This window comes from Myxozyma melibiosi (assembly GCF_037950935.1).
Source record: "Myxozyma melibiosi strain Phaff 52-87 chromosome Unknown BZA70scaffold_7, whole genome shotgun sequence".
NCBI lineage: Eukaryota > Fungi > Ascomycota > Lipomycetes > Lipomycetales > Lipomycetaceae > Myxozyma > Myxozyma melibiosi.
In genome coordinates this window covers 23,725-41,109 of record NW_027042921.1, presented here as the reverse complement: position 1 = coordinate 41,109, position 17,385 = coordinate 23,725, and the positions used below count along the sequence as shown (strand labels likewise).

The window sequence follows — 17,385 nt, the reverse complement described above, 5'->3', positions numbered from 1 at the left end:
CGTGTACATAACTCACTCTCTACTTCTCTATTTATGCCAAACCAATAGCAGCTGCCTGATTCGCGACTCCGGGCCCGGCGCTTCACCACCGCTGCTCTCCACGCCCTCAACTCCGCCTCCATCGCAGCATCATCGCAGCATCACAGATGTCCGCCCTACGAACACTCGCCCGCGTCGCGCGGAGATCCGCCTTCACCTCCACCCTCTCCCCCCGCTACATCCGCCCCTTCTCCTCCTCCTCCTCCTCCTCCGCCTTCTCCCGCGTCGACCTCCCAGACTACTTCAAGCCCCTCGACCCCTCCAAGCCCCTTCTCGACTGGGAAACCCAGCTCCGCACCTTCGTCGCCACCGTCCCCGGCGCATTCCAACACTACGCCGGCCCTGACGGCGACCTCCGTCCCCTCACCGAGCCTGAGTTCTACGAGATCGTCGACCTCAAGAGACTCATGGCCCAGGGCATCGATATCGCCGGATACTTTGACAAGTCTCCCGAGGAGAAGCAGAAGCTCAGAGATATTCTAGTTCTCCAGGCCGAGCAGCAGCAAAAAACCATCGAAGAGGACGACGCCCACGCCCACGACGCGACTATCGTCGATAAGATCCCCGTCAAGGACCACCACGGAAACGTCGAATGGGAAGTCGTTCGCGAGCGAAAGAAAGAGGGTTGGGAACCTCTTATGTACTACCTCTTCCTTCCTATGATGGGTGTCTTTGGTGTCTACTTTTTGTTTGGCTCCAAAAACTAGTACGTCACCTTTATCTCTTTATCTCATCTCTTTATCTCCAATACTAACTCTCCACAGCATGGGTGACTGGGCCCTCGAGGAATTGCGTCTCCAGACCGAGGAGAAATACCTCAAGGATGACGCTTTCTACAACAGCCTGACCCCCGAACAGCAGCACCTCAAGCAGCTCATCGTCGTCGACCGCATCATCGCCGGAAACTACGACGAGCTCATCTCCCACGACGAGAAGTAAATGTCTCTCTTCTCTTCTTCTCATCTCCACACCCCATCTCCTCATATCTTCCCTCACTATCTCATCCCTCTCGACTGATTCAATATAGACCCGAGATCGCGACATAGACCAAAAGAGACATCTCTCACCACAGCCTCATTGTTATCAGTAGAGCGGAGTATCTTCATTCATCTTTCCTTCTTTTCAACGTGTCTACGCGTGCATGTGTATGCACCTGATCTAGGAGGAACTAATCGGCTTTTGTTTCCTGTTTTGTTTGTTTTGTACGGTGCATCTATAATCTATAAATATTCATCTCATTCTTTGATTCACTATCTAATTGATGAAATTGTATGCAAAGAAATGTAAGATCAAACTTCCAAACACAAAGTCCGCGAATGCCCTGTAAGAGTTGTTAGCCTTGATGCATCTTATCTATATCTAGATAGAAGTACATCTAGATAGAGGGAACATCTCGATAGAAACAACATACCGCTCTGGCGACACCTTGTCGAATTGACTGCTGTTCTCGGGATTTGCCTGTACACGCAACGATGCTGCTCTCATTAACACACTACCTCTCACTACAAATAAACAGCTAAAACACACCTGCTAACACGAATTGACCGACCGTGATCGAAAACCCAGACAGAAACGCATTGAACGGCTAAATCAGATCAGCACTCTTCCTCCCCACCACGCCATCACCACTTCAAAGAAGAGTACTCACATAACTAGTCACAACAACGCAGTACGCAAACTGCAACACCCCGACCGCGACCAAAAACCCCATAAACGCATCCACGAGCTTCAACTTGCGCGGTGTCTCCCGCACATACGTCTTCACCACATCCGCAATGATCGCGCTCGTGTCCGCCACCGTCGGCGATGATGATCCACTCACTCCTCCCGCACTCGTCGACGCTGTTCCGCTCTTGCTTACTACGCTCTTTGGCGGCTTGACCTGCTTCTTTGGTGCCATTGCGTTGTCTTCTTCGGCGTGTCGTCGATATCAAACTCCCTGCGATCCCCCTTCTAAGACCACGTTGCTTACGCGCGGTCAACCTAACCCTGGATTGCTTGTTTAGTACATATTCTTAACCACTATTTTTCTCGTTATTGTATATTATCGTTTATTATGTATTACTGGACGCACACAGCTCTGCTGTACATTTTATATAACTGAAATGCGCCAAAATCTAAAGCAATGCATAGACAAAAAGAAGAAGAAGAAGATTACATCTCAAATGTGGAGGAGCTCACTCGATAACGTAACTCCACGGGTGCTCCTTCTCACCATACTGAATCTCCGCGATCCAGTTCGCCATCGTCTCCGCAACAACCCCAGACTCCTTCCCCTCCTGCAACGGCACATTGACCGCCTCGCCATGCCAGTTGATCTCCTTGATCGGCGACACGACCGCCGCAGTGCCTGATCCGAACGCCTCCAGCAGCGTACCAGCCTTGGCCCGATCGGCAACCTCCTTCATCGTAAACTTGCGCTCGGAAATGTCCCACTCGGCAGGATCGAAGCGCTCCCGCGCGAGCGCGAGGATAGAGTCGCGCGTCACGCCCTCGAGAATAGTGCCGTCGATAGGCGCAGTCACGAGCTCCTTCTTGTCGCCGTTCTTAAACACAAAGAAGGCATTCATAGTGCCGACCTCGGTCACGTATCCCTCCTCGCCAAACAACCAGAGGTTCTGCTGGAACCCGCGCGAGGCAGCCATGCGCTGCGGCAGGATTCCGGGCGCGTAGTTGGCGCCGAGCTTCTTATCTCCGACACCGCCGGGCCAGGCGCGGATGGCGTAGTCGGTCGCCTCGAGCCTGACGGCCTTGAAGCCGGTGGGGTAGTAAGGACCGACGGGGGACATGATCACGTACAGCAGCGCCGACGAGGGTGGGTTGACGCCGAGCGAGGCCTGCGTGCCAATCATCGTCGGGCGCAGGTAGAGCGAGTAGCCGCGGTTGGAGGGGATCCACTCCGAGTCGAGCTCGACGAGCTTGGCAATCAGCTTTGTGAGCTCGTCGCTGTCAAAAGTCGGCAGACAGATGCGGGCCGCGGTCTTCTTCATGCGCTCCATGTTCTTGTCCGGTCGAAACATGCGGATCTTGCCATGGTTGTCCTAGAGAGCTGTTAGATAACGTGCTTGTATTGTAGATTATAAACAGCAGCGCGAACGCACTCGATAAGCCTTCATGCCCTCGAAGCACTCGAAAGCGTAGTGAAAGACACAGGTGGCAGGGTCGAGCGAGAGATTCTGGTACGGCACAATCTTAGGCTCAAGCCATCCCTCGGACGCGCTCCAGGGGACCTGCAGCATATGGTCGGTGAAGGTATGGCCAAAGACCAATTTCTCGGGCGCGAGCTTCTCCTTTGGTGTCGTCGTCTTTTCGATGGCGAGCTTTGCGACGGAAAGAGGGGCGCCGGTTTGCTCGGGGAGTTCGAACGAGGAGATGAGGCGCTGGGCGAGCTGCTGGGGTTTGGCGGCCGAGGACGAGAGTCGGCGGGAGAGTGTCTTCAGCATGGTTTATATGAGAGGAGAATATAAAGATATAAAGAAGGGAATGGAGGCGGAAGTGGTGAAGAGGGCGAGGACGAAGACGAAGATGAGCAAAGTTGTTATTTTGGCGGCAGAAACGGCAAATCTTGTTGAGCGGCTCGGCTGATACCGATTACTATTACTGTTGCTATTACTATTACTATTACTATTACTCATTTATGGGTTTCTGAATATAAGTGGAATAGAACAAGATAGTGAACATGCTGATATAATAACAATGTAATAATTACAACTACAAACAAACGCCTGGAAATGCAATAAACACAACTCTCAAATGCTCTCCCGTCGGACGTTCTCGAGTATGATCTCGGCCACGTTCTCGACCTCTGCTCGCGCCTGCTGCGTCTCAAACAGCGCGTTCTCTCCAGTCCCGGCGACGGTCGCGATGAACGCAATCTCCCGGGGTTTGTCGTAGTTATTCATCACCCCGCTGCCTCCAAGCCGTCCCTCGACCACCGACTGCGTCACCACGCCGGCCTTTTTCCGCAGCCCGACCGTGATGCTGTTTGTGGTCCCGATCTTCATCCGTCGCGCGTCCTGAGCGTTTGCAATGAATGTCTGCGTCAGACTCGTCATTCCGTCTTCGAGGCTGGTTTCCGCTGTCGTAAGAACTGTTGCTGCCCGGGCGTCTGCGAGGTGGGTCACGACCGACGACGACAGTTTGGTTTTGCGGAAGCGTGTTTCTATGGGAGAGGGCATGATGTTGGTGTTCTTCTGTGCTGCTGCTGTATGTCTTATACTGTATCTTATACTGTATCTTATACTGTATCTTATACTGTATCGTCTCTATATCAACAAACAACAGCTGAACATACAATCCTCAGTATCTATCTGGTCCGCATTGGGCTAGCTGCTCTGTCTGATTGGGCAGTCAGTTACCCGGCCCGCAGCCTTCTAATCTCGGCCTCGTCCTCTATCTCGGCCTCCTCCTCATCTTCCTCTTCCTCTATCTGCCTGCCTGCCCTTCCCTCTCCCTCCGCCCTCCTCCTTCTCTCAGCAGCACAATGGCTTTCTCAGCTCCCACCGGCCCCCTCTACTACATCGTCTCCCTCCCCTCCTCCGTCGCCCCCGCCGGCGGAGACGCCGAGTCCTCCCTCGTCAAGGACCTCTCCTCAACCCTCAACCTCCCCTCCAAGGACGACGTCTCCCCCTTCCTCATCCCACACTTCAAGATCGGCACCCTCGACCAGCTCGTCCAGCAGTCCGAGGAGCTCGCAAAGGCCGACAGCCAGTTCGAGGCCGTCGTCGGCCGCGCCGTCGACGTCCTCAAGGGCGTCTACGACTCCAAGGACGAAGTCGCCGCCGCAAAGGTCGTCGCTGATAGTGCGTCTGCTCCTTCGTTTCTTGTCAATTGCACTTCAATTGCCTTCAATCTTCAGCCTGAATGCTGACTTTATATCTTCCCTCCCTAGAACAACCCGAAACATACCTCAAGTCCTTCCAATGGAACACCGCAAAGTACAGGGTCGATAAGCCTCTCGCTGAACTCGTCGATACCCTCTCTAAAGAAATCTTTGCTCTCGACGCCGACCTCAAGGCCGTCTACTCAAACTACATGATTGCCAAGAGCAACCTTGCTGCCGTCGACCGAAAACAGACGTACGTATTTGTACTTTTTTTATTTATTTGCTTGAACAGCATCTGACATCTCGACCCTCCAGCGGCGCGCTGTCAACCCGCTCCCTCCAGGACGTCGTCAAGAAAGAGCACTTCGTTCTCGGCTCAGAGTACCTCGAGACCGTCCTCGTTGCCGTCCCAAAGTCGATGAGCAAGACCTTTGTCAAAGTATACGAGACCCTAGTGCCCATGGTCGTCCCGCGCTCGGCCACCATCATCGCCGAGGACGACGAGTTCGTGCTCTACAACCCCACCCTCTTCCGCAAGTCTCTCCCCGAATTCATCCACAAGTGCAGAGAAAACAAGTGGTTCCCGCGTGAGTTCAAGTGGACCGATGGTATTATCGAGGATTTGAAGAAAGAAAAGGACAGAGCTATCGAGCAGGAGCGACGAGTATGGGTAAGTTGTTCTTTTCCTTATATATTACACCCTCCCATAAAACCACATCTAACTTCTTATCCAGGGCGAGGTCGTCCGTCTCGCGCGTGCAACCTACTCAGACGCCTTCATGGCCTGGGTCCACCTCAAATCGATCCGCGTCTTCGTCGAGTCCGTCCTCCGCTACGGTCTCCCACCAGACTTCATCTCCGTCCTCGTCAAGCCCCCAGTGGCCTCAATCACAAAGGCCAAGACCGCGCTCACCCAAAAGTACGGCTACTTGGCCGGAAACGCCTTCTCCAAGGACAAAAAGGGCAAGGTCGTCCAGGAGGACGCTGGCCTACAGGAATACGCAAGCATCGTCGACACAGAGTACGAAGCCTTTGTCATCTACGACATCGTCGTTGTCTAAAGCTTCTTTTTACATATTATATTATCTCTCAAGTTTATTTAATCTGCCTTTTATCTTTATTTAATACAAAAGAACCTCCCCCTCTAGTGTCATTCTTTGCTCGTCATCTTTTTGGTCGTGTGGATTTGCTCATCTCATTAATTCCCTTTCTTTACATTTTTCTGTCTATATTTTTGTATCTTTTGTATGTAGCCTTTCATCGTCGTCCGTGTTCTCTAGTCGCATATTATACCAGTTGAATCTATGCGAGTCTTTCTTCTACTCTCCGTTACTCTTCCTCTACTCTCCCGATAAGCCTCAGTTCTAAGCAAATACTCATTTCTAAGCAAAATGCTTGATTACTCTATAAACCACTACATATTACAGTAAACTAGCATACCCGCTCGACCCATTCTGCTGTCCAGGTGGTTTCTGCGGCACCAGCTGCGGAAACCCAAAACTCTCACTCCCAGAAGCTGTCCTCTTCGGCGGCGGCGCAAGTGCAGGAAACGAACTACCGCTACCGCTGCTGTTAACAGCAGTTGGCGACGAGACAGAAGACGTCCATGGATTATTCAAGTCCGGAGTATTCACCGTCGCGCTCGCCATCGTCGGCGTCAACGTCGTCGTCGACGGCGTCAACGCTTGAATGAACGATGCCTGCGTGAGCCCGCCTCCTCCGCCTGCTACCGACCCGTTCACCAACCCCACCGATCCAAACGAGGTGGTTCTCACAGCACCCGGTGTCGCGGACGGATTTGCCCATACATTGCTCTCGCTCATGCTCGGCACGCGATTCGGTCTTGATGGAGGCGACACGACTTTTGGTGTCAGCACTGGTGACGTTTGTGGCTGCTGTTGCTGTTGTTTCTGTTGCCATGAAAATACAGGCTGCTGCTGCTGCTGTTGTTGTTGTTGTTGTTGTTGCTGAGCACGTATCGCATTCATAGGCGTTCGCGTGGGCTGCAGCTTCAACCCACCGCTCTGACTCCTCATGCCACCAAACGACGAAGCAGTGCTCCGACTCGACTTCGGGACCGGCTTTGGAGGTACCTCTTCCTCTTCGTTCCAACTAAATTCATCGTTGTCATTCGGCACAAGCCTGTTGCTAACCGGCTGCTGGTGGCCACCGTTCACGCGAGCCGGTGATACTGTGGCAGCTGCGGCTGGTTGTCGGCCAAGCACGAGTGCTTCGAAATCAGCCTCCTCGTCGCCCGTGTTTGGCAAAATATCACCGTTCCGACTTCGTCCATGGTCAGGATCCATTTCCACCAGCTTCCTCAAATGCTCTTTCTCCACCCTGTCCCCCGCTTGATGGATCAGTTCCATAAACCGCTTGAACTGCTCAACCTTCAGCAGCGGACTGACAGACATCGCCCATAAGTGAGGGAGCACGTCTAGCGCCAGTACAGAGACGTCAACCATCGGCACAATAGGCACGTATACCTGCATCGCCTGCATGATAACCGTCGGCTCCCGCGTCTTCATCCCCTTGAGCAACGGCACCAATTTCTCAGACACTGTGTATTTATCCAGCCCAGACTTGATCAACCCATACAGTGCCAGCAGCGACGCGACTTTTACCGCCAAACTGTTGGTGTGCGAAAACACCCCTGCTACCTGCGGATAGACCTCGTTCTTGATCGTCGCGAAATCAAGCGACTTTGCGATCACCGGCATCGCGTTCAACGCCTTTTCCTGAACAGACGGCGACTGCGACGACAGGGCTTGGTATACCAGCGGCATCACATCGTCCTTGAACTGCGTCCCGTTCACTTTAGACTGTACTATCGCAATCTTGTCAAGCAGCACAATCTGACCTGCTGGAGAATCCCGCATCGTCTTCAGACTCGGCAGGATCCTCGTACAAAACCCAAGCTGCGACATATCCTTCCCGATCTCAAGCACGTTTGTCAAGATCGGTCCTACAAGCGACTCGTCCTTATCCAGCTCGTCCACGAGAATCGGCAGGATCTTCTTCTGCAGCACAGAGTTTGGAAACTGCCGAAGAACTTTTGAAAGTCCTCGCATGAACGCATGGCGCTCGGAGGTCGTCTTGGCAGGGAACGCGTCCAAGAATCGGATCGTGTTGACCAGGATATTGTCAAAGTACTTTGAGTTCTGAAAGTCTCTCGACGACATCCGCTCAGCTGGCCGCCGCGTGAGTAACTGTGGCAAGACTTCAAACAGGTAGGTGGGAAATCGAGAGTCCCTCGATATTCTCAGCGCCTGATTAACCACGTTCTGATAAGTCGATGGATTCTGGTTTGTAGCAAGCGGCGGGCGCGATGAGTATATAGCGTGAATGATGCAGCCGAGAGAAAACATGTCGTTCGCAGGATCAAGGAGATGGTCGAGCACGAGCTCGGGAGCTGCGTAGTCTATGTTGAACTGCATCGAAGCTGGAAGTCGCGAATCGTAAGGTGAAACAAAGTACTCTGATGTACCCTGCGTCCGAAAGTCTTGCGCAAAGCCGAACCCGGAGATTTTCCAGTCGCCCTGGAGCTATGTCAGCACAGTCTCAAGCATATGAGATTTGAAGCACTTACCTTTGCGTTAACAAACACCGCACCGGGAACTAGACCCAAATGCACAATACCGGCACTGAAATGCAAAAACTCAAGTCCCTTGGCCAACTGCAGCAGCCCTTTCTGGATCTCGATCTCATCGACCTCGTCGTCCGAGCCCGTCCGTCCGCTCGCCTTGCGCTCAATCACCGACGTCAAACACGCAGTCACGCGCTCGGTCACGAACGAGATCGACGACCGGCCTTCTTCGACGGGCTCGACGAGCTCGAGCACGGCAGGATGGCGAAGCTTGGCTAGCATGCTTGCTTCCTGGCGTAACCGCACAACCGTCTCCTCGACATCGCGTCGTAGGGTACTGCTCGAGCCTCCTCCTCGGGATAAAAGCGACTCGAGTTTTCGTTTGTCGAACGTAAAGACGGAAACCTAGCTCTGTTAGCATAGAGGAAGAAGGATCTAATGAGAGTGCTGCATACTTGATTTCCTGTGTTTCTTCGCTTTGCGTCAAACACCGACCACGGACCAGCTTGGAAAACCGCTGGCTGTGAGACCGAGTAGTGAGACGATATATTCGACGACACTAGTCATATGTAAGTCAGAAGATGGAGGAGCAAGATAAATAGAGATTGATAAATCATACGTGACTTTATAGCACTTGAAAACATCGCGGTCACGTCTGTCGACAGCAGCAGTCAAATACCAATACTGCCACAGCAGAGCAGCAAGCAAAATAAATCCTATAGCTCGAGAGCCAAACAAAAGCGGTACAGAGACAAGGAAAGGCAGATATATGACGAATATGTGGATCCGGTGCTGCGCTGATATAATTCCAGCCAACTGTTTGCAGCCCTGCGGCTCAGATTTAACCGCCTCGGTGGCTATCTCGGTGTTTACGATAGTCTTTATTAGTGGATATCATGCTGTTTCTTTTATAGATGGAATGATCTCTGTTGGATAATCTATGGAGGCAGATGAACGGTGAAAATACACTGGATCACCCAGCGGATCTCTTCGAAGGTCCTTATCAGGCATTGTACGTACAAACTCTTGATATTCGCGATATTCGAAATATATTCACATGTCGCCAGCTACTGCGAGGAGAACATATATCAAGCAGCTAGACTTCTGAAATCGCAAGAAAATTCAGAAGCATATGTCTTGTTTATTTCGAACCACTCGCAAACTGTACAGCTCTTCTGTCAGCGACAACGTGAGCCGTTTGTTATTTGGGATTACCATGTCATCCTGATCCGGCGAGCTTTAAAGAGTCAGTTGTCGGATGACTACGAGGTTTTGGATTACGACTCTAGTCTGTCGCAGTCTTACGAAAGCAAACCTGGATTTTGTACGGCACGAATAATTCCATTCTCGCAGTACGCTTCCGAGACGTTCAGATTTGACTTAGACATTCCCGAATTCAGGCGATTCAAGCCGTTATTTAGATGCATCGAAGCTCACACTTTTCTCCGCTGTTTTTCTTCGGACAGATCACATATGCTGGTGGAGGAATCATCTACAGAGTATGTCGAACCGGTTCCAGGTTGGCCTGTAATCCGCGGTCGCGATGCTTTGGTTGATAATGGCCTACCAAGTTTCATTGATATGCATCAGAACTCGAGTCTAGAGTATGGAGCTGTCTTGGACGGGACAGAGCTTTGCAGTAAGTTTGGATACAAAGAAGTGGTAATGTAGAGTAGATCAAGATATTCAGAATGTTCAGTTTGCGTATAGATTCAACGAGTATACCTACACTAAAAACACAAGTACAGCACAAATGAAGGACAACATAGACAGATAACTGGAAAACAAGCAAAGTACAAACTCCTATAGTAAACCAAAATAAATACAATACAAAACAAAACCAATAGCAAGACCAACAGTATTATTCAGTACTCCTCTGATGGCTGCCACACAGAATAATAAACGCTGTACATGGCAGGATAGCTGGACTGAGTATGCAATGCTTGTTTCTTTTCTTTTTTGTAGCTTGTAACGTCTTCAAAACACACCTACACAGCAAGAAGCTTCAATCTAGAACTCCTCGGTCTCGTTGAAGAACATGGTGAAGGTGATGATGGTTCCGTAAACGAGCAGACCGCCGGTGATGGACATGAACAGCGCCGGCAGACCGATGACTCGCGAATGAGCGAGCGCGCACGGGAGTGCGAGACCCGAGACGACAAGGATTCCGGTGATGTAGCGACCAAAATCGATGACCGCATTTCTGTGATGGTTGTTAGAAGCGGATCAAGAATGAGAGATAGTGTTGAATATGACGGCGGCTTACCCCGAGCTCTCCTGCATGAAGTCATCGTTCGCAGCGTATTTCTCGCATATGGCGTTCGGAAGCGGTGCAATCAAAAACAGACCGACTGTGCAGTGACGAGTTAGCAACTATTCGCACGATATGTCTAAATACAAGATACTGAAACCTACCAACCAACAAAGGCAGCCAGTTATCAAAGAGAGCGCAAGAGAGGATGATAAGCAGGAAGCCCGCAGCAAGCACGGTGGCGAGCACGATAATCTTTGACAAAGGATTCGCGGTCGGCATATTGTCAGAGCAGTGAAATAGAACAAACAATCAACAGTCGATATAAACCAGCAACAACCAAATACCCGCGATATCTGATAATCCACCGGCAGTCGTGGCGCTGCCCGAGGAGGAAGACCAAAATCAGGGCGAAGGGTTTCCGCATTCGGCGGACACTGACCGCATCGGGGTTAGGTCTCCGAGCAGGCTGCGGGCCTATTATCGATCGTTATCTTCCTCGACTCGACGGCAGCCCTGAAGCCTCTCTCAACTCTTCTTCTCTGTCGAACTCCCTCTCGTCTCCAGAATCACTCATTCAGCATGTCTACCGAAGCCATTGAAGAGGTCTGCTACTGTTTGGTTTGGTCTAGAACCGCTGTCTGTCCTCAAGCTAACCTCACCGTGTCTGCCAGGTCCCCTCGCCCAACAGCGTCATCTTCTCAAATGCCTACATCGACGAGAGAGTCAGCGAGGTCTGCAGCGAGACAATTGCCTGGGAGCAGCAAGGCCTCTCAGAAGAGCACGTCGCTGCCTTGAAGGCTATCGACAAGGTCCCCATCTCCGAGGCTATCGCCATCGTCGAGAAGGTATAACAGACCCTCTCCTCCCTCGAGCCATCGAACCACAGCCAGCTGATAACTTGTCTAGAACCCCACTTTGTATGCCTTTGTCTTTTGCACAATTCTCCTCAAGGTCACCAGCACCGACGTCCTGAAATATGCCCTCGCCTTGACCTCGGCCGTCCTCCTCGGTACGCTGCACCCCCTTGTCTATCTCTACTTTGCACTCAATTCTGATATCGAATTTCTATTTTAGACTCAAAGTCGTTCGCCGCCGCCCTCAACGGCCTTCCCACCATTTGCTCTCCATTGACCGCTCTTCTCGACAGCGAGGATGCCGTTGCTGCCCTTCTCGCAGCAAAGGTTATCATCCTCATGATCATGTAAGCGGCTTTATCCGATACCAGAGAAAAAAATGGGAAGAAAACCTGCTAACTTTGATAATCACCCCAGCTCATCCGAGTCCCCCTCAGTTGAAATAGTCGAGAAGCTGTTTGCATGCACGCACAGCAAGCTCGCCACCTCGGACGAATACAGCCTGAAGGACCTCGCCGCCCAAGCGTACGGCGCCATTCTCTCAGTCAAATGCACGCGTCCTCTATTCTGGTCCAAGATCACCACCTACGGCCCTCCCCTGCTTGAGAACCTCAAGTCTGGACGCGGCGGCCTGCAGCTCCAGTACTACTCTGTCCTTGTCTTTTGGCTTTTGTCGTTCGAGCAGGAGCCGGCCGAGAGCATGAACAAGACCTGCGATATCATCGCTATCGTCATGGAGATCCTCAAGGTCGCCATCAAGGAGAAGATCATCCGTGTCAGCACCCTACTATTCACTAACCTCATCACCCTCGCCCCCGAGCAGAACGTGAGCTCTTTGCTCGTCGTCGGCGGACTGCCGGTGATCAAGAGCATGGCCCAGCGAAAGTGGTCCGACTCGGAGCTCGAGGAGGACCTCACCAACCTCGCGTCCATTCTCCAGGAGGCCCAGGATAAGATGTCGACTTTTGACGAGTACCTCACCGAGCTGACCACCGGCCGTCTGAGGTGGTCGCCCGCGCACAAGTCCGTTGACTTTTGGAAGCGGAACGCCGAGTTGTTTAAGGAGGACGACTGGAAGCTGCTCAAGGAGCTCGCCAAGATTATCTCCACCTCTGACGACAACACTGTGCTTGCTGTCGCTAGCAACGATATCTCCTACATCGTCGGCGAGCTGCCTGAGGGTCTCATCGTGCTCAACAGCATGGGCACCAAGACTAAGATCATGGAGATGATGGCCCACCCCGATGCTGAGGTCAAGTACAACGCTCTGAAGGCCACCCAGGTCTTTGTTGCGCGAACATTCGCCTAAACGGCCTGAATACCCAGGAGTATATAAAGTCTTTCTAGATATAGAGGGAGAAAAAAAGTCGTATATTGTCCTGCTTTTCCTTTCTATTTAATATTTTCTAATCTGTGTAAATTTCCAAGTTTCACCATTTGCTCTACTATTAATCTTTTATCTGTTTTACTGCGATTGTTTTGTTTTACCATGTTGCATGCTTTTTGACACTTGTTGTAGCTACTCAATTGAGAGTATTGTTGAATAAATTGAATATTAGTCAGTGCTTACATAGCACATTCACTACGTCAGCCGAGTCATCTTTCTCTCCGCGAACATCCAGAACCCAAACTCGGCCGTCTCTGCAGGATCGACATGCGCCTGCTGCTCAGGTTCCTCATTCGATGACTACTCTCTCGTCAGCTGCTTCTGTAGCGCCAGAGCCAAGCTCAAAGTCCCTCCGCATAGTCTCAGGCTTCGTCTCGGGCTTCGCGTCCTCGATCCTGCTGCAGCCTTTGGATCTGCTAAAGACTCGGGTCCAGCAAGCTCCCAACTCTTCTCTCCGACAGACGTTACGAGAGATTACAAGTCTACAACAACCGTCCTCGAGTCCGCTTAACTTAGCTCTGATACCAAAACTATGGCGGGGAACCGTGCCTTCTGTCCTGCGCACCTCAGTCGGATCAGGTCTCTACTTTTCAGCTCTGCACTCGATCCGCGCAGCAATCCATGACAACACCGCCAAAACCTCGAAAACCTCGCCAAACAACACTGCAATGCGCTCCTCAGTCTTACCGGAACTCCATGGCTACGCAAACCTCTTCTCTGGTTCGTTCACCCGAGGCGCAGTCGGCTTCATCATGATGCCAATCACAGTCCTCAAAGTTCGATACGAATCAACGCGCTATGCACGTGCCTCACTACTCGACACCGTCAAATCTGTTTACAAAGAAAACGGAATTCGTGGATTTTTCTACGGTTTTGGTGCAACCTTCGTCAGAGACGTGCCATACGCTGGTCTCTATGTATCTATCTATGAACACGCAAAGGCTGTCGCCCCTCTTGTCATCGCGGGGTCGCCTATTGCACACAACATCACAAGCTCATCAACCTCGAATGTAATGTCCTCTCCCGTCTCCGCCAGCGTCAACGGCATCTGCGCAGCACTCGCCGCCACGCTCGCCACAACCGTCACAAATCCATTTGACGCGGTGAAGACGCGCATGCAGCTGTTTCCGGACAGGTACGGCACGAAAATGTGGACTGCGTTTGCGAGAATGGCGAGGGAAGAGTCTGGGATTCGGGGATTGTTCGACGGGCTGTCGTTGAGGATCGTGCGGAAGGGCTTTAGTTCTGCTATCGCTTGGAGTTTGTATGAGGAGATGGTTCGTCGGAGTTAGTCATTGTGTATTCTATTGTATATCAGATCTGCTGATTTCCTTTGTAAATATCTACAATTAATTAATCTGTGATTAATCTCGACTATGTACAATCAGCTCATCTATATTAGCTTATTCTACTCGCGCAGACCGCACTAGATTTCTCTCCGCAGTCAGCAACGACGAAATGCGCTCTGGAACCTCATCAATCTTACACTCAACCTTCTCGGCCGTCCGTCGACTCTCAACGTCAACCAAACCCGTCTTCAAGAACTTGTTTCCGATAATCACATTCGCCGGAAATCCCAAGAACCGTGCGTCCGAGAGCTTCCAGCCAAACGATTTATCCTCACGATCGTCAATTATCGCCTCGCAGCCTGCATCTGTCAGATGTTGGTACAGAGTCGTAGCTGCATCGCTGATCTCTTCAGATTTCGGTTTGGTGACAATAACAACCTCGAAGGGAGCAACAGAGACTGGCCAGCATAGACCGTGCTCGTCTCTGGTGACATCCGCAATCACGTCAATCAGTCTAGACACGCCAATACCATAGCATCCCATTTCGATAATCTGCTGTGTTCCGTCTTTCGATTGGTACGTAGCTTTCAGAGGCTTGGAGTACTTTGTCCCAAGGTAAAAAGTATGCCCCACTTCAACAGCCTTCGAGGCGGTCAACACTCCACCCTCGCAGCTCGGACACTGTTCATTCGGGAAGTTCTCCGGATCGACTTCGACGCAAGGAAACCGCAGGGTTGTGATATTTCCAATGTTAACCTGTATAGGAAGATCAGGCAGGGAAGAGTTCTCTGGCACTCGTTCGTCGTATATCCTGATCATCTTCTGCAGCATCATGTCACCATTTGCAACAACCGAGCCGACTGGATCTTCTTCTCCCATCTGATAAGTCGGTAGCTCTCTCTTGATTAAGTTTTCGTTGACCTTGCGACCAGGCGGATGATAAATTACCAGCAATGTTCCATCGTCCAAAAGCCCATAAGTCACAGCGACCTCAAACGGATTCCCTGCGTGCTCTTCTGGTGGAAAAGAAGCTGCAACCTCGACGTTGGCGGCGTAATCACAAGAGTCGCACTTGATGAGCTTATCTTCGCCAGCTGACGATATGTAGTGGTATTCGTGAGAAAGGTCTCCACCGATAGATCCAGAATCTGCTTCCGAAACGGCGTACTCGACACCGATAGACTTGAAAATAAAATCGTACGCCCCTCTGGCATCTTCATATGTAGCCATTGCATTCTCAACTGTTGTGTCGAAAGTATACAGATCCATCATCATAAATTCCCGTCCGCGCATCATTCCGGCCCGAGGCCTGAGTTCGTCGCGATACTTTTTTCCAATCTGATACAGCCGTACAGGAAGCTGTCTATACGAGCTGACCTCGTCTGCGACGATTGTGGTGATCTCCTCCTCGTGTGTGGGCGCCAGCATGAATTCTGACTCGCTTGCATCCTTTAGCTTGTATATCTCAGTGTTGGCCCAACGGCCGGTAGCCTGCCACGCTGTCGGAGTCAGGAGAGCGGGTAGCGACACCTCGGATGCTCCAATCATAGACATGCTTCGGTGAATAATCGCCATCAACTTCCTCTGGATGATAGTACCCAATGGCAAGAGTGAATATATTCCAGCCGATGACTTGCGAATATAGCCTGCGCGTATCAGAACATCTGTCGAGCTCTCCTTGGATTCCCCACGAGCCGAGACTGTCCCAGATGGTAGATATAGCTTCGACAGTCTGTTATGAGCTACACCGGACGCCTTCTAAACAGACCATAATTGCGCGTTAGAAGTCAATTATACAAAGAAATATGCATCGGGAATCGTACGGTCAATGATCTGAGCTCTATCCGCGGACACGCGTCCCCAGTCCGCATACTCTTCAGAACTGCCCGTCGCGGCAGATGCCAGCAGGCAGTGCATGAAGACTGAAAACGCTTCATTGCCATTTCACAGTCCTGCGCAGATATCAGGTCTTCCGGAATAAAGCTGCTGTATCTGGCGGTCGTAAACTTTGGGAACTGGAGAGTTTTACCCCTGTAAGATATGACTAATCATATACACTAACATTACCTAATATCTTAGTCATCTTTGAAAGAAAGCGCGAGACCGAAAGTTCACAACAAATCGACATCAAGAGATCCACCGCGCTGTCTCCATCGACCTTCTTCCAGTGTTCATCATCCGCCTGTTGCGGTCATATTCTCGCAGCAGCTACAGTGCATTCTTGCATTTAACTTGCAGCAGCCATGTCGTCCATTGACGCGCAGCAGCATGTGCCCTCTGAGGAGCCACCGGCAGCTGCGTCTCCAGATACCGACAACCCTCCCTCTGAGGAGCCTATCTCCTCCACCGCCACCGTTTCGACACCTTCTGAACCTGATCTGGCAACGTCAGTGACGCCGCCGTCCGTACAGAACGAATTGGTGTCCACGGAAGGGGATGAGATTGTCCTTACCAAATCCTTGGATACCTCCGACCCCCCTGCCGATAACATCTCTGAAACTGCAATTGAGACTACCGACAATGCGGTTTCTTCAGAGGTTATCGATTCAGCCAAATCAGCTTCTGGGGATTTGGAGGTCCAGCCTGTGGTTTTGGATTCTGTCGAGCCAGCTCTTGAATTGCCTTCTGAACCCGTGTCCGAGACTCCAACGGAAGACCCCACCCTACAAGTCTCATCAGAGCTAACAGAGCATACCGAGTCGCAGCCAGAAATCGAGGCCTCAGTCCCCGTTGGAGACGAAAAAGTTACTGATGTGGACCCGGTTGAGGAGAAAATCGAAACTACAGTCATCCCAGATGAGCCTGTTCAGCAGCCGATCTCTCCTGATACCGCTACCGGCCCCGAAGACGCCTCAGCCATCCCGACACCTACAACAGACTCTGCAGATGTGGAGGCATCTGCGGTCGAGGAGACCTCTTTGTCAATTGACTCCGTGCTTCCAGACGAGAGTCCCCAGACTGTTACCGAGCCAGCTATTTCTGCAGAGCCAGTAAACGACGTGTCCTCACCTGCAGCTATGCAGCAGGAAGATCACAGTGAAGCTGTCTCAGAGGAGCAACCTTCAGCAGCGTTTGAGAAGGAAAAGGAGACTGTCCCCGAAATCTCTGCAGCAGAAGAAGTTCCCGCCACCGAAGGTACGATCGACATCAT

At 51.4% G+C, this 17,385-nt stretch overlaps 10 protein-coding genes across 10 annotated transcripts; 5 read left to right on the top strand and 5 right to left on the bottom strand.

Annotated features, from left to right (window-relative positions):
* The first annotated feature begins 1 nt into the window (after window position 1).
* BZA70DRAFT_279520 (uncharacterized protein) lies at window positions 2-1,292 on the top strand. The gene is made up of 2 exons (XM_064912790.1): window positions 2-745; window positions 804-1,292. Exons 1-2 carry the CDS (start codon window positions 147-149, stop codon window positions 976-978), a joined length of 774 nt encoding a protein of 257 aa, XP_064767618.1. The 5' UTR covers window positions 2-146; the 3' UTR covers window positions 979-1,292.
* Window positions 1,293-1,969, bottom strand: BZA70DRAFT_279516 (DAD family-domain-containing protein; the record flags this gene model as incomplete). The annotated part of the gene is made up of 4 exons (XM_064912789.1): window positions 1,688-1,969; window positions 1,567-1,624; window positions 1,451-1,514; window positions 1,293-1,360 (listed from the first exon to the last, which is right to left on the bottom strand). Exons 1-4 carry the CDS (start codon window positions 1,937-1,939, stop codon window positions 1,294-1,296), a joined length of 441 nt encoding a protein of 146 aa, XP_064767617.1. The 5' UTR covers window positions 1,940-1,969.
* A 52-nt stretch (window positions 1,970-2,021) lies between these two features.
* Window positions 2,022-3,563, bottom strand: BZA70DRAFT_279513 (aminotransferase). Its single transcript, XM_064912788.1, has 2 exons — window positions 3,141-3,563; window positions 2,022-3,080 (listed from the first exon to the last, which is right to left on the bottom strand). Exons 1-2 carry the CDS (start codon window positions 3,480-3,482, stop codon window positions 2,217-2,219), a joined length of 1,206 nt encoding a protein of 401 aa, XP_064767616.1. The 5' UTR covers window positions 3,483-3,563; the 3' UTR covers window positions 2,022-2,216.
* Window positions 3,564-4,522: 959 nt separating this feature from the next.
* Window positions 4,523-5,925, top strand: BZA70DRAFT_289909 (uncharacterized protein; the record flags this gene model as incomplete). The annotated part of the gene is made up of 4 exons (XM_064914157.1): window positions 4,523-4,841; window positions 4,931-5,117; window positions 5,180-5,534; window positions 5,599-5,925. 4 exons carry the CDS (start codon window positions 4,523-4,525, stop codon window positions 5,923-5,925), a joined length of 1,188 nt encoding a protein of 395 aa, XP_064767615.1.
* Window positions 5,926-6,224: 299 nt separating this feature from the next.
* Window positions 6,225-9,274, bottom strand: BZA70DRAFT_177961 (kinase-like domain-containing protein). Its single transcript, XM_064909913.1, has 4 exons — window positions 9,070-9,274; window positions 8,906-9,009; window positions 8,454-8,855; window positions 6,225-8,403 (listed from the first exon to the last, which is right to left on the bottom strand). Exons 1-4 carry the CDS (start codon window positions 9,092-9,094, stop codon window positions 6,286-6,288), a joined length of 2,649 nt encoding a protein of 882 aa, XP_064767614.1. The 5' UTR covers window positions 9,095-9,274; the 3' UTR covers window positions 6,225-6,285.
* On the top strand, window positions 9,040-10,280 carry BZA70DRAFT_177985 (N-terminal glutamine amidase-domain-containing protein). The gene is made up of 2 exons (XM_064909914.1): window positions 9,040-9,462; window positions 9,518-10,280. Exons 1-2 carry the CDS (start codon window positions 9,401-9,403, stop codon window positions 10,119-10,121), a joined length of 666 nt encoding a protein of 221 aa, XP_064767613.1. The 5' UTR covers window positions 9,040-9,400; the 3' UTR covers window positions 10,122-10,280.
* A 180-nt stretch (window positions 10,281-10,460) lies between these two features.
* On the bottom strand, window positions 10,461-10,983 carry BZA70DRAFT_239315 (vacuolar protein sorting 55; the record flags this gene model as incomplete). Its single annotated transcript, XM_064910472.1, has 3 exons — window positions 10,461-10,653; window positions 10,717-10,801; window positions 10,866-10,983. 3 exons carry the CDS (start codon window positions 10,981-10,983, stop codon window positions 10,461-10,463), a joined length of 396 nt encoding a protein of 131 aa, XP_064767612.1.
* Window positions 10,984-11,206: 223 nt separating this feature from the next.
* Window positions 11,207-13,173, top strand: BZA70DRAFT_279505 (armadillo-type protein). The gene is made up of 5 exons (XM_064912787.1): window positions 11,207-11,307; window positions 11,376-11,549; window positions 11,611-11,713; window positions 11,779-11,905; window positions 11,976-13,173. Exons 1-5 carry the CDS (start codon window positions 11,284-11,286, stop codon window positions 12,865-12,867), a joined length of 1,320 nt encoding a protein of 439 aa, XP_064767611.1. The 5' UTR covers window positions 11,207-11,283; the 3' UTR covers window positions 12,868-13,173.
* On the top strand, window positions 13,174-14,293 carry BZA70DRAFT_279504 (mitochondrial carrier domain-containing protein). The gene has a single exon (XM_064912786.1). It carries the CDS (start codon window positions 13,242-13,244, stop codon window positions 14,235-14,237), a length of 996 nt encoding a protein of 331 aa, XP_064767610.1. The 5' UTR covers window positions 13,174-13,241; the 3' UTR covers window positions 14,238-14,293.
* Window positions 14,294-16,221, bottom strand: BZA70DRAFT_257921 (prolyl-tRNA synthetase-like protein). Its single transcript, XM_064910834.1, has 2 exons — window positions 16,058-16,221; window positions 14,294-15,992 (listed from the first exon to the last, which is right to left on the bottom strand). The coding sequence occupies exons 1-2, from the start codon at window positions 16,175-16,177 to the stop codon at window positions 14,349-14,351; spliced, it is 1,764 nt and encodes a 587-aa protein (XP_064767609.1). The 5' UTR covers window positions 16,178-16,221; the 3' UTR covers window positions 14,294-14,348.
* Window positions 16,222-17,385: the final 1,164 nt, after the last annotated feature.

What these genes read in the sequence shown, in the direction of transcription:
- BZA70DRAFT_279520 (XM_064912790.1), top strand. Translation starts at nt 147, where the DNA reads ATGTCCGCCCTACGAACACTCGCCCGCGTCGCGCGGAGATCCGCCTTC. An exon ending in TTGTTTGGCTCCAAAAACTA is followed by an intron (nt 746 to 803) that starts GTACGTCACCTT and finishes AACTCTCCACAG; the next exon opens with CATGGGTGACTGGGCCCTCG.
- BZA70DRAFT_279513 (XM_064912788.1), bottom strand. Translation starts at nt 3,482, where the DNA reads ATGCTGAAGACACTCTCCCGCCGACTCTCGTCCTCGGCCGCCAAACCC. An exon ending in AGGGCATGAAGGCTTATCGA is followed by an intron (nt 3,081 to 3,140) that starts GTGCGTTCGCGC and finishes ACAGCTCTCTAG; the next exon opens with GACAACCATGGCAAGATCCG.
- BZA70DRAFT_177961 (XM_064909913.1), bottom strand. Translation starts at nt 9,094, where the DNA reads ATGTTTTCAAGTGCTATAAAGTCAC. An exon ending in TTCAAGTGCTATAAAGTCAC is followed by an intron (nt 9,010 to 9,069) that starts GTATGATTTATC and finishes ACATATGACTAG; the next exon opens with TGTCGTCGAATATATCGTCT. An exon ending in GAAGAAACACAGGAAATCAA is followed by an intron (nt 8,856 to 8,905) that starts GTATGCAGCACT and finishes TAACAGAGCTAG; the next exon opens with GTTTCCGTCTTTACGTTCGA.
- BZA70DRAFT_177985 (XM_064909914.1), top strand. Translation starts at nt 9,401, where the DNA reads ATGAACGGTGAAAATACACTGGATCACCCAGCGGATCTCTTCGAAGGT. An exon ending in GAAGGTCCTTATCAGGCATT is followed by an intron (nt 9,463 to 9,517) that starts GTACGTACAAAC and finishes ACATGTCGCCAG; the next exon opens with CTACTGCGAGGAGAACATAT.
- BZA70DRAFT_279505 (XM_064912787.1), top strand. Translation starts at nt 11,284, where the DNA reads ATGTCTACCGAAGCCATTGAAGAG. An exon ending in CTATCGCCATCGTCGAGAAG is followed by an intron (nt 11,550 to 11,610) that starts GTATAACAGACC and finishes TAACTTGTCTAG; the next exon opens with AACCCCACTTTGTATGCCTT. An exon ending in GTTATCATCCTCATGATCAT is followed by an intron (nt 11,906 to 11,975) that starts GTAAGCGGCTTT and finishes TAATCACCCCAG; the next exon opens with CTCATCCGAGTCCCCCTCAG.
- BZA70DRAFT_279504 (XM_064912786.1), top strand. Translation starts at nt 13,242, where the DNA reads ATGACTACTCTCTCGTCAGCTGCTTCTGTAGCGCCAGAGCCAAGCTCA.
- BZA70DRAFT_257921 (XM_064910834.1), bottom strand. Translation starts at nt 16,177, where the DNA reads ATGGCAATGAAGCGTTTTCAGTCTTCATGCACTGCCTGCTGGCATCTG. An exon ending in TAGAGCTCAGATCATTGACC is followed by an intron (nt 15,993 to 16,057) that starts GTACGATTCCCG and finishes TGGTCTGTTTAG; the next exon opens with AAGGCGTCCGGTGTAGCTCA.